The following is a 14,470-nucleotide window of genomic DNA, read 5'->3' as shown; positions in this document are numbered from 1 at the left end:
GTTAGTCAATTCATAAAATAACCACTCTCTCTCTCTCTCTCTCTCTCTCTCTCTCTCTCTCTCTCTCTCTCTCTCTCTCTCTCTCATACACACATCGGTCGCAAGATAACTCCCTACACTTTCTTCCTGAACTTACTCTCTCTCTCTCTCTCTCTCTCTCTCTCTCTCTCTCTCTCTCTGTATGTGTGCGTATATCTCTTTCTCTCCTTTTGACTTTTAATTTACCCATTCATGTTAACTCTGTCTAACACGAGGAATATGCATGAGCGTATATGTTGTCTTTTTTGCAACCGTGTTTTTATTTTCCTCGCTTCTCCCCCAGTCTGCATGATTGTCCTTTTCTTCCTTCCCGTGAGTGAGTGAGTGAGTGGGCTTTTATTTAGTTACTGTTTGTGTGCGAAGGCTGATGAAGTGGACGCTGCAGTGTCCTTATGTACCCTAGATTTTGACGTGAAATTGAAATAGGGGAAGGAATGAAAAATTAATTGCTAGATCTGGCTAGATCTGAGTGGTGTGGTTAGACTGTTTTGAAAATAATAATAATAATAATAATAATAATAATAATGATAATGATAATAATAATAATAATAATAATAATAATAATAATAATAATAATAATAATGAATACTCTTGACTCCAAAGGAAGAGAATGGGAGGAATCTACGAAAGATAAATGCTGTGTCTGACGCCATAAGTAGTGGAACCGACAGTGCATGATACAAGTCAGGTAGAAGTCCCACCAGACATACAAATACAAACCACAGGCTAAAAAGAAACTTCTATATCGTTGCTGTTGTTGTCATAATAAGAGCATTCTACCGCATTCTGCAATTTATGCAAGAAGGTTCAGTTTGAAAAAGAAACCCACAAAATTTCACAAAATGACTGTGTATAACGTGTTTACTTATAAGATTTTGCATTTTATTTTACTCAACACTCGAGCACTTTCAGGCCCTATCTGTGGCCCTTTTTCAAGAGATGTGTAGATTGTCAGCCTGGAACTTCTTGGTGAGCCATCAATTTGGTGGCTGTTCTGGTTTCCTTGAGAGTTGCTAATTCCCTCTTGTCGCTCTGATATGCTGAGCTGAAAACAGACTGTTGGTGACCACTCACTTACCACAAGGGTTAATCCTATTGACCATCAGCTCAGGATATCAGCGCGACAAGAGGGGATTAGCAACTCTCAAGTAAACCAGAGCAGCCATGATATTGATGGCTCAACAAGAAGTTCCAGAAGACTGCTGGGCCTTGACCCAGGCTGACAACCTAAGGCATCTCTTGAAAAAAGGCCACAGATAGTGCCTGAAAGTACTCGAGCGTTGAGTTAAAATAAAATGTAAATAATTATAAGTAAACACGTTATACACAGTAATTTTGTGGGTTTCTTTTTCAGTCTTCAGAAGAAAACTGAAAGAAGTTTTGGTAAGGTTCAGTTTGCTGCAGGCACACCTTTGTATATTAAGCAGCTCAGGGGGTTTTGGGGTTCAGATCTGTAGAGATAATAGTTCTGTTAGTAGGTGACATTCCTTGCTCTGTTGCTACTTGTCTGAAATTTACTAACGTAATCATTCTTCGAGGTAGAAAAAAAAAGCGTAACAGCAGAGTTTAAAATGAAATTACTGGATTCCTCATCAGATAATTATTAGTGTATCCCTGCTTATTCGAAACCTTTCTCTACATAACCTTAGTATTAATGGACAAGGTCACATCTCTCCGCTTCGCAATTTTGTGCGAACGAAAAAAAAAGAGAGATATTTGAGCTAGATAAGAAATCCCATTTTTATAAAATACATATTTGATCGATAAACCCTGATTTCGGGAATAATTTAATTTAATGATTTATATAAATCTTTCCCCCAGATATTTTCATTTTCAGATCAATATCTTTCTCTAGATTTTTATTCGTCGTTCTTGACAGATTTTTTTTAAAAAATCCTTAATACTGATACTTTGATACTTTAATTAGCTGGTCTGTATGTTTGCAATTTTGTGTCATCCTTCATCAAGCATAGCCCGTAACATGACTATCGGATCGTATACTCTGTGGTAAACATTATGTTACAATTCCCCGGAAGGAGATTGTATCATGTCATCGGTACACCTCACACGATGCACTCTATGCATTATTTAAGGTCCTTTGCAGCGTCTCGTCGGTCCCTAACTACAACCCCTTGCATTCCTTTTACTGTGCCTCCGTTCATATTCTCTTTCTTCCATCTTACTTTCCCTAACCGTCTCCCAACAATTGTTTCATAGTGAATGACCTCAAAGGTTCCCAGCGCTTGGCCTCAGCGCTCACTCTCATATTCCAGTTATTTCACTATTAATCATATGTGATCCCTTTCATTATATTGAGAATTCGTTATTTTCCATTACATTCAGAACTGATTTTTTCCATCTAGAAGACGTATCATTTCCGTTAATTAATTCAGTTATAATCATTATTTTACAATTCATCATATTTTATCTGCGTCATTATATTCAGAATTAATTTTTTACCTGTGGAAAAGGTTTCTTTTCAGTTAATTAACTCCATATTTTGCTAATTCGTGAGATTTCTAAAATTCATTTGGTCTGCGTCGTTATTTCGAAAATTCATTATTTTTTATTAAGTTTAGAACTGATTTGTATCCATTACACTTGAAATATAATATTTTACCTGTTGGAAAAGTTTTTTTTTCTCGTTAATTAATTCCATATTTTACGAATTCGTGAGATTTCCGAAACTCATTCTCAACTCCAAGAAATATCAGCATTACCCCCCCCCCACCCCCCCCCCCCCCCAAAGTCTTGACTATTTATAGACTTCCGTCATCCTGGCGACGCGCGCACCTTTTGAAAATGTCCCCCCCCCGCCGCCCCTCTACTCTATGAAATGCACGCAATGCCGACCGTTAAAAATTGGAATAGTTCTGAGACGGGGATATGTGGAAGTAATGGGGCTATTGGTTCTTGCTCTTGATTGCACATTCTTCATTTATGAGTACGTGGCTTCATACGTGTACGCGCAGTGTAATATTATGTGCATATGTACTCTGATATATGGTTAATATCCGGTGAAAATTAATATATACTATATATCATGTATATATATATACATGTATATACATATATAAATATATATATATAATATATATATATATATATATATATATATATATATATATGCATATATATGTGTGTTGTAGTGTGTGTGTGTATATATATAGATATATAGAATATATATATCTATAATAATAATATATATATATTAATATAATATATAATTATTATATATATATATATATATATATATTATATATATATATATTATATATATATATATATAATATATGATTACACACACATATTCATATTATATATAATATAGTAATATATATATATATATATATATATATATATATATATAATATATATATATATATATATATATATATATATGTAGTAATATGTGCATATATATTCAGATATATGCTGGAATATGATACAAAGACACTTATGTAGTGGCATAAAATGCAAGAAGAATATGTATATAATTGTGAATATATACACACATATATATATGGTATGCATATTTTATTTTATTTTATGCCACTTATAAAACTTCAGCATATATCGTAGTATATATGCACATAATAGTCAGTGCCCATGCACATATGGATATCTATGTTCTAAAAGTTTCATTAAAAGCATGAAAAAAAATTACGTGTGACCAATAGGTATGTTCTGCTTTCAGATTTTTCAATTTTGCAGATCTGCCTTCGTTTTATCACTATTATATTATTATATGTTTATTATAATCATTCAACTTGCAAGTTTGCCTTAGGTGTTGGTGATCCTTTATTTCTATCCGTCTGTTGGAAATCTTGTACTTATTTGCTTTAGCATTAACATATTATAGTCATGTTATTTACCCCGGAGGAATTACCCTCTATTTACCTTTGGTCGCGTTGTAAATATATGAAGGGTGAACACTCCAAACTTACCGAATTTTCCCTTGACAACCAAAAACAAACAAACAAACAAACAAGATTATTCATAACTGTAACTCATGACGCGTCCTTGAGAGCTGCGTATTTTGCCACGACCAAAAAAAGGAAGAAAGAAATTCACTTATTTCAATAATATTTTCTTGATGCTAAATGTGATCCTTTATTTCCTTGAGCATTTAACGGAAGGAATAAAGGATGAAAAGGAATGAAGGATAAAGAGGAATAGAAAATAAAGAGGAATTCAGATGAATTCCTTAAAAGGAAAACTTTACGTGATAGACCAATGTAATGCTAAGCTTTTCGTTTATCAAAAGGATAATCATTACTGCGGTAAATTTAGACAAATATATTTATGTATATTAAAAGTACAACATAGAGACATTTATTTAAAGTAGTACACTATATATCTATATATCTATATAATATATATATATATATATATATATATATATATATATATATATATATATATATAGATATAATTTAAGCCCACACAATGTATAATACTTAGAATAAGCTTAAATACTGAAGGAAAAACTTACACAGGATCTCCAAAGATGTCTTTCATTCAGAAAGGACCGTAATTTATTTTTTCAGTTTTCAATCATTCTTAAATGGTAATACGTGATGATAATGAATATACTAATGATTATTATAATGATCATAATAAAAAATATGTAGAATCCACTATGAATATTGTCTGAAAAGAAAAATATTTTCGGTTTGCATTTTACCACTTTGAATATTATCTAAAAGATTTTTTTTTTTTTTTTGGAAATTCACCATGGGAGAGAGAGTATTTTTTTGTGTCTGAGAAATGTTGCTAGACTTTTAAGCTCTGTAGCGTGGATGAAGAGTGATGAGAAGGGCGATTGTGAACGGAGAACGAGTCAAGCGATTATGAATGGAAGTAGCGCCTGAAATTTATGAATGGTACAGTGTAAAATAGTGACATTAGGAAAAAATTGCAGCCTGCTGTGATGATTTGTAAGAGGTGACAATTTGAAGAATACAATATTGCGGTTATTTTATTTTTTTTTTTTTTTTTTTTTTTTTATAAGTGAGTCGTGGATGCGAAATGCAAATGAAGTAAAAAATGGAAAGCTCTTTAGGTTTATGAACCATGAAGTGCATGTGAAAAAAGAATTGTTTAAATTAGCAATTTAGAGAGAGAGAAAAAAAGCCATCAAAAGTCTAGCACATGTGAACAGGACCAATGAATCGGTGGGAACCGGCGATGATGGATTGCCCTTTGGAAAGGGGCGTGGTCAGTGGTCATGTTGGGTCATGTGGGGTGTTTGGGGATTCTTAAGCTTGGTCATATTATAAAAAGAAAATGAGCTACTCGAGTAATTTGAGTTTTTTTTTTATATAGCTAAAGAATGGACGTGAATAATGTGTAGAATTTGGAGGTTTTGAAACCAAACTGTGCCAGTTCGGAGTTTTAGCCTTTCAGTCATGAATTTTTAATTATGTGATAGTGTATATTTTCATTTTTTTTTATTATCATTAAGTACTGTTCACTTCGAACACTTTGTGATCATGTTTTAAAATTTTATAAATACGGAAACTCTATATAGTATACACACACACAACACACACCACACACACACACACATATATAATATATATATATATATATATATATATACACATACACACACACACACATCATATATATATATAAATATATATATATATATATATATATGATATGTATGTATGTATGTGTAGTGTATGATTGTACAGTATGTATATATTTAATACTCAAAGCATATGCAAACATAGATTTTAATATTCAACTGTATATATATATATATATATATATATATATATAATATATATATATATATATATATATATGTGTGTTGTGTGTGTGTGTGTGTGTGTGTGTGTGTGTGTGTGCAAGCGAATCCCACAGGAAAATGATAGTAGAAATCCAAGCGCTTTCGTCTTTACTAAGACATTGTCAAGGAGCTAATGAAATACAATTGGAGAGAAAGGTCTCAGGTACACAACAAGATCAAGAATACCAAATGGTTAATTGTCAAAAGGGTAAAAATTAAAAGAGATAATCCTGGATTATCAGATATCACGCGGTCACAAACCTAAACAGATTTGACCCTAACCGAAATTACAAAGTATCTTTACAGTCCAAAACATGTAAAAACTGAATATATTAATTTTGTTGCTTATATTTATCTATAACTCTTTTCATTATGAAAGCATCAAATTTAAATAAACCAAGACTTAAATTTAGAATATCTATTATTTGACTTGATGAAACAAGATTTAAAGATATTCCTTTTAACTGTGTCATTACATGGGATTAAGGCTCTTGCTTGACTCCATTTAATAGGATGGTGTGAATCTCTCATATGTACGAAGAATGCATTCGATATTTGCCCAGTTCTTACAGAATATTGATCCTGTTTGAGACGTTTTGAAAGAGATTTACCGATCTGTCCGTAATAGAATTTAGTACACTTTTTGCAAGGAATTTCATGTATGCAGCGTCGAAGATCTTTAGGAGAATTTTTTATTACTAAACTCTTGACATTAATAATACTGAAAACAACATTTACCTTAAAAAGCTTTAAAATTCTAGGAATATCTAAAAACCTTTCATCATAGGGTAAATTTAGAATGTTATGCTTACTAAATTCAAGTTTGTCATTAGTTGAATAAAATGTTTTTCTAGCTCTTTTCCATGCCACATCTACAAAAGTCCTTGGGTATTTAAGTTTCAATGCAATATCATAAACTGTTTTAATTTCAGCGTCAATAAACTGCGGGCTACAGACACATAAAGCCCTTAGGAACATCCCAGAAAAAACAAATATTTTAACATTTTGATGGTGATTGGAGTAGTAATGAACAAAAGAGGCAATGTTAGTTGATTTTCGAAAGACTGAAAAGGTGAAATTTCTATAATTTCTATGGACAGTTACATCAAGAAAATTCAAATTACAATTTCTTTCTTCCTCTACAGTGAATTTTATAGAAGGGACTAAATTATTGAGATTATTAAGGAATTCCCGGAGATTTTTGTGAACTGGCCAAATACAGAAGATATCATCTACATATCTAAACCAAATAACTTTTTGGGGGAAAATTCTTGGTAAGAGTTTTGTCTAAAAAAATTCCATGTAAATATTGCTAAGGACAAGAGATAATGGATTACCCATAGCCATGCCAAACTTTTGTACAAAAAATTCCCCATTAAAACAAAATTTACTATGTTTGATACCAAAATACTTATGAGACTAATGAGGTTTGCTACACTTAAAGGAATGTCATGACGTTCTAATTCATCCTCCAAATATTCAAGTAAGACATCTACAGTACTTTGTAAATAAAGAGACAACTTCAAAACTAACCTTATTAAAATCAAAATTTAAATTTAAACTATTCAATTTGTTTATAAAATCAACATTGTTTTTAACATTCGTGTTAGAAATGTTTCCTACCAAAGGAGTAAGAATTTTTACAAACCATTTAGATAAATTATACGTAACTGAGCCCACTGAATTAATGATTGGTCTGATAGGGTTTTTGATTTTATGTGTCTTGACTAAACCATACATATAAGGTAGGGAGGCGCATTGCGGTGTAAAAAGTTATTTGGTTTAGATATGTGGATGATATCTTCTGTATTTGGCCAGTTCACGAAAATCTCCAGGAATTCCTTAACAATCTCAATAATTTAGTCCCTTCTATAAAATTTACTATAGAGGAAGAAAGAAATTGTAATTTGAATTTTCTTGATGTAACTGTCCATAGAAATGATAGAAATTTCACCTTTTCAGTCTTTCGAAAATCAACTAACATTGCCTCTTTTGTTCATTACTACTCCAATCACCATCAAAATGTTAAATTCTCTTTTTTTTGCTAGGATGTTTCTAAGGGCTTTACGTGTCTGTAGCCCGCAGTTTATTGACGCTGAAATTAAAACTATTTATGATATTGCATTGAAACTTAAATACCCAAGGACTTTTGTAGATGTGGCATGGAAAAGAGCTAGAAAACATTTTATTCAACTAATGAGAAACTTTAATTTAGTAAGTATAACATTCTAAAATTACCCTATGATGAAAGTTTTTTAGATATTCCTAGAATTTTAAAGCTTTTTAAGTAAATGTTGTTTTCAGTAATATTAATGTCAAGAGTTTAGTAATAAAAAATTCTCCTAAAGATCTTCGATGCTGCATATATGAAATTCCTGGCAAAAAGTGTGATAAAGTCTAGTACGGACAGACCGGTAAATCTGTTTCACAACGTCTCAAACAACATCAATATTCTGTGAGAACTGGGCAAATATCGAATGCATTATTCGTACATATGAGAGATTTAGACCATCCTATTAACTGGAGTCTAGCAAGAGCCTTAATCCCATGTAATGACACAGTTAAAAGGAATATCATTGAATCTTGTTTCATCAAGTCAAATAATAGAAATGTTCTAAATTTAAGTTTTGATTTATTTAAACTTGATGCTTTCATTATGAAAAAAGTTGTAGATAAATATAAGCAACAAAATCAGTATATTCAGTTTTTACATGTTTTGGACTGTAAAGATACTTTGTAGTTTCGGTTAGGTTTGTGACCGTATGATATTCGATAATCCTGGATTATCTCTTTTAATTTTTACCCTTTTGACAATTAACCATTTGGTATTCTTGATCTTGTTGTGTACCTGAGACCTTTCTCTCCAATTGTATTTCATTAGCTCCTTGACAATGTCTGAGTAAAGACGAAAGCGCTTGGATTTCTGACTATCATTTTCCTGTGGGATTCGCTTATTTATGAAGTCACGTGCATCTACTGTGATTTTTTAAGCTTATATATATGTGTGTGTGTGTATTAACAAACTTAATAAGGAAAAAGAAAAAGATATAGATTTTATATACTATATATATTTACTTATATATATAGGATATATATTCTTATTCATTTCTTATACATCCGACTTAGCGCTCATGAGATAGACCGTTCTCAGACCTTTCCCCGCTCCTTCCCCCGCCCCTTCCCGCCACCCCACCCCCTTCCTTTATCTGATTCCCGTTGTTTGTTCGTAAGTTTCTCATGTGCGTGCGGTTGACGTTACCCAGGTGGGCCATAACATTCCGAGGACAGGCCACCATTCAGACACGCACGCGAGTGAAGATAACAGACTCGAGAGGCAGAACTCTCTGTAACCCTTTAAGTTCTTGCTTGAGTTTTTTTATTTATTTATTTATATTTTACTTATTTATTTATTTATTTTGTAGTTAAATTTGTTTGTGGTGAGCAAGTATGCACAGAATTGACGCATACTGGGAAGAGTGTGCTCATGTATACACACTAAATGTATATGCATATTCATATAGTGTATATATATATATATATATATATATATATATATATATTATATATAATATACATGTGTGTGTAATATATATATATATATATATATATATATATATATATATATATATATATATATATATATATATACACTTTTAACTTCTCTCAAACGAACACCGTAGTCATTGGAAGCTGGAATTCCTAGTCGAGTGAAATATGAATGTTTGGTGTGACCTCTGAAAACATGAATGTTTGGCCTTAGAAACGTGAATGTTTGCCCTCTGAAAACGTGAATATTCGCCCTCTGAAAACGTGAATGTTTTGCCTCTGAAAACTTGACTGTTTGTCCTCTGAAAACGTGAATGTTTGACCCCTGAAAACGTGAATGTTTGGGCTCTGAAAACGGGAATGTTTGACCTCTGAAAACTTGAATGTTTGACATCATAAAACATTAATGTTTGTCCTCTGAAAACGTGATATATTCCGATATATTTCTTAATCGCCGTAGACGGGAGTTGGATGAATACGTGTGTGAATGGAACGTGTGTGATCCTTTGTGATCCGTGAACGTGGAAATAGGGATATTAGCTGATACATTTAGGATGGGAAAGATCCGCGACTTCCATTGGGCTGCAAAAGAGAGAGTGAAACGTGAGGGGGAATTCTGAATTTACATGGAGGTTTGGGGATACATGAACGGATTAGGGATTATATGAATGTGAAGGTGATACATGAAGATGATTGGGGATTACATGAAGGTGAAGGTGATTCATGAATGTGATTGGGGATACATGAAGATGATTGGGGATGCACGAAGGTGATTGGGAGTACATGAAAGTGATTGGGGATACATGGAGGTAAAGGGGATGCGTGAAGGTGAAGGCATACATGAAGGTGATTGGGGGATACATGAAGGTGAAAGAGGTTCCTGAAGGTGATTGGGAGTACATGAAAGTGATTGGGGATACATGAAGGTGACGGGGATACATGAAGATGAAGGGATACATGAAGATGATTGGTGATATATGAATATGAATGGTATACATGAAGGTGGTTGGGGATACATGAAGGTGAAGGTGATACATGAAGATGATTGGGGATACTTGAAGGTGAAGGGGTTACATGATGGTGATTGGGGATACACAAAGGTGAAGGGGATGCATGAAGGTGGTTGGGATTACATGAAGGTGAAGGGGATACATGAAGATGACTGGGGATACATGAAGGTGAAGGCGATACATGAAAGTGATTGGGTATACATGAAGGTGACTGGGGACACATGAAGATGAAGGGATAAATGAAGATGATTGGTGATATATGAATGTGAATGGTATACATGAAGGTGATTGGGGATACATATGAATGCATGAAGGGGATACAAAAGGATGAAGTATTGGAATGCTGATGTGGTGTATTGTGTGGGCTCTCTCTCTCTCTCTCTCTCTCTCTCCCTTGTTTTGAAGATTTTTGTGTACAGTTGACCCAAAGCATTTTCCCGGAAATAAGTTCTCCTTTTTCCTGCCAGGCTAATTTGTTTTTGCTGGTTTGAGGGGCAGCCAACCAGACTAGAATAATGATTTTCTAATATTTTTTTAATAATTTCATTAGGGGTCCCCTGTGGGGCATCATATTTCTATTTTGAATTATAGTCAATTTTTTTTCGAGTTACGCATTCACGGAAAATAATGTGTTTAAGAATTTTGCAATTTACCGAGTGTGTTGGTTTTTATTTATTTTTTATATTAATTTTATGTTTAAAATTAATTTTTTTATTGTGTGCTTTAGCGTGTGATTTTTTTTATTTCAAATCTCCTAACCCTCTGTGCATCAAAAGTTTGATGTACTGATATATGTTTACCATGAAATGTGATATATTAACAATATTCATAAAGATTTCCTATTAAAACTTGACTTAGTGTCTTGTCTTGGGAACCCATTTTTCATGGACCGAGTTCATTCATTCCTGTCCAAGAGACAAAATATGTAACCACAGATATTTCACAGCATGTAACCTGGACTGGATACAGCTGATTGAGTACATAAAATCTGTTACGACATAGAAGTATAAACACAGGTACTTGGCTTGAGCAGATCTTCGAAAGGGTCGGCAGAAATGAGCAGATTTTACGGTCGGAAGTGAAAATTGAAACGGTAGATGTCAGTGTTAGTGGTATTTGAATATATATATATATATATATATATATATATATATATACTATATATATATATATATATATATATATATATATATATATATAAGCGAATACCATAGGAAAAATGATAGGCAGAAATCTAAGCGCTTTCGTCTTTACTAATAAGACGTTCCATGACAATGTTCAAGAAAGACGAAAGCGTTTGGATTTCTGCTTATCATTGTCCTGGTGTATTTGCTTATTTAATGAAGTCACGTGCATCTACTGTGATTTTTAGAGCATATATATATATATATATATATATATATATATATATATATATATATACATATATATATATATATATGCATATATATATGTATATATATATATATATATATATATATATATATATATATATATATATATATACATACATATATATATATATAAATATATATATATATATATATATATATATATATATATATATATATATATATATATATATATATGATTGTAGTGTGTGTGTGCGCGCTTTCATGCGTGCACTCACATGTGTAAACAAATAATTATATGGAAATATTTGTGCATGTTACTCTACGGAAGTATCTTTCTACATTTTTCGAGTCGAAACTGTAATTTCTCGACGACTCATCCGGTAGCATTTCTGCACGATGGAGATTTGCTCAAGCCCAGGAACAAGTTATTTTCGTCTATTTGCACACCAAATTCTTGAGATGTTTGTCAGGTGGCACAAGAGAGCCGTTTCCACCGCAAGCAGAATGAGGACAGACAGACAGTAAGCGCACAGAAGCAGTGTACGTAGAAGCTCCCTCATCGTTTGTTTGTTGTTTGTTTGTCTTTCGTTCGCTGGAGCGAGTCGTTTTAAACGGCGGTCTTTTCGGGTCCGTTCATCGTCGACATGTCGAAGTTGTCTGTCTTGCGGACGGTGGAGATGAAGTGGTGGCCGGAGGAGTGGAAGTGGAAGGTGGTCCACACGCGCCCCTGGGCCGCCTCCGGGCACAGGCAGCAGAAGAGGTGGCGGTTGAAGTTCTTCCTGAAGGTGCCCGAGATGCAGTAGAGGGCGATGGGGTTGATGCAGGAGTTGACGAAGCCCAGGCAGAAGCCGATCCACCGGAAGTTGTTCCAGAACTGGTTGTAGTCACTGTCCATGTTGGGGTTGAAGTAGAACCACATTAGGAACACGTGGTTCGGGAAGTAGCACACGGCGAAGATGATCACGAAGGCGAACACCAGCTTGGCCACCTTCCGTCGGGCGGCCACGTGCCGCTGGTGCTGCTGCCTCTGGTGCTGCGCTTCCCCCGGCAGAGGGGCGGCCGCCTGCATCAGGTGCCGCGCCATCAGGAGGTAGAAGGTGGAGATGGTCAGCAGCGGCAGAAGGTAGTAGACGGTGAGTTTCGAGACGACGTTGATCTTGGGGTAGAATTTCCCCAGCAGGGGCGGGAATGGGTAGCACACGACGATCTCGCCCTTGGCCGTGTCCTGGTGCCTCAGGTAGGAGAAGATCAGAGCGGGCAGGGCGAAGATCACCGCCAGCAGCCAGATGAAGATGGTGGCCACCGTGGTGGTCCTGCGGGCAACGGCGCCGGCCCGCTTCCCCACGGGGTCCACGATGGCGTAGTAGCGCTCGGCGCTGAGGGCCGTCAGCGTGAACACCGTCACCCCGACGGAGACGTCCCTCATGAACTCCGACAGCTTGCAGATGAACTCGCCGTAGGGCCACGTTTCCGTGACGTAGATGATGGACACGAAGGGGACGGCGAAGATGACGACCAGGAGGTCGCCCAGTGCCAAGGAGAGGATGTACGTGTTGGGCACGTTGCGCATGTTTGGGTATTTCAGGAACATGAAGACCAGGGCGCCGTTGCCCGTGGCTCCCACGACGAAGATGAAGAAGAAGACGATCGGGACGATGTAGGTCTCGGGTCGCTTCTCTATGGGAAAGTAGGGGAGCTCCGTCGTCGCTGGGGTGACGTTGACGCCCAACCACGAGATGTTCTGCAGGAGGTTCTCTGCCAGGGTCATCTCCACTCGGCCGTCTTCCGTCCCACTGGCTTGGAAAGTGTCGCACCTTTTCAGGAACTCGCAGTCCTCCTTGAGGTACTCCATTGTTTTTTTTTTTTTTTTTTTTGCAAGACCAAGTGTGTATAATATCACTACAAAATTCAAAGCAATACGAACAACTTTGATATTGTCTCAGACGTTTGTTTACGAAGTTCTTTTATTTGCCTTCTCAGAGATAGATTATCATCGATTGGCAGGTATAGTTGTCCTCGGCATCTTGGCTTTCAGATTGGCCATGTTGATTGTAGTGCTCTTTCTGCAAAAAGACAAAGAGAGTTGTTAAATGCTGTCATGTGTTATTATGAGAGAAATGACAGAAATGGTTGTATTTTGTATTTACGTTCTTGTATATTTAAAGGCAATAGGCTAGTAGTTGTTTAAAATGAATTACAAGTCATTGTTGAAGGTTATTTATGTATTTATATTTATATATACAGCTTTATGTATATTTATACATGAAAATAAATATAATTTAAACATAGGTATACACACACACACACACACACACACACACATATATATATATATATATATATATATATATATATATATATATATATATATATATATATATATATTATATCTGCATATAGTATACATACATACATATACACTGTATATATATATTCGCTAGATAAGAGTGGGATGACATAACCATAATACTGTTTCAATTTCATAGAGGGATCTTGTCACAAATAATGATATAATTCATACTTTACAAAGAACGATTTCGCTATCTTTCCGAAATTATTGGGCAGAGGTCACAAGATTCTTCCAGGAACCTTCCCGTTGAATACAATAAATATTGATATATATATCTATATATATATATATATATATATATATATATATATAAATATATATATATATATATATATATATATATATATATATATATTATATATATATATAT

General features: G+C 34.5%; 2 protein-coding genes across 3 annotated transcripts in view; one reads left to right on the top strand and one right to left on the bottom strand.

Moving 5' to 3' along the window:
* LOC135210525 (microprocessor complex subunit DGCR8-like) overlaps positions 1–14,470 on the top strand; it is a 215,323-nt gene that overhangs the window by 50,406 nt on the left and 150,447 nt on the right. The window lies entirely within an intron of this gene.
* LOC135210524 (neuropeptide CCHamide-1 receptor-like) overlaps positions 12,051–14,470 on the bottom strand; it is a 119,076-nt gene continuing 116,656 nt past the window's right edge. The window contains exon 2 of the mRNA XM_064243398.1: positions 12,051–13,813. Coding sequence (XP_064099468.1) covers positions 12,358–13,602 — 1,245 coding nt within the window. The 5' untranslated portion in view covers positions 13,603–13,813 and the 3' untranslated portion in view covers positions 12,051–12,357. The remainder of the gene's footprint in view (positions 13,814–14,470) is intronic.

This window comes from Macrobrachium nipponense, chromosome 39 (assembly GCF_015104395.2).
Source record: "Macrobrachium nipponense isolate FS-2020 chromosome 39, ASM1510439v2, whole genome shotgun sequence".
Classification (NCBI taxonomy): Eukaryota; Metazoa; Arthropoda; class Malacostraca; order Decapoda; family Palaemonidae; genus Macrobrachium; species Macrobrachium nipponense.
The sequence above is the reverse complement of the archived record's forward strand: the minus strand, read 5'-3'. Positions and strand labels throughout refer to the sequence as shown.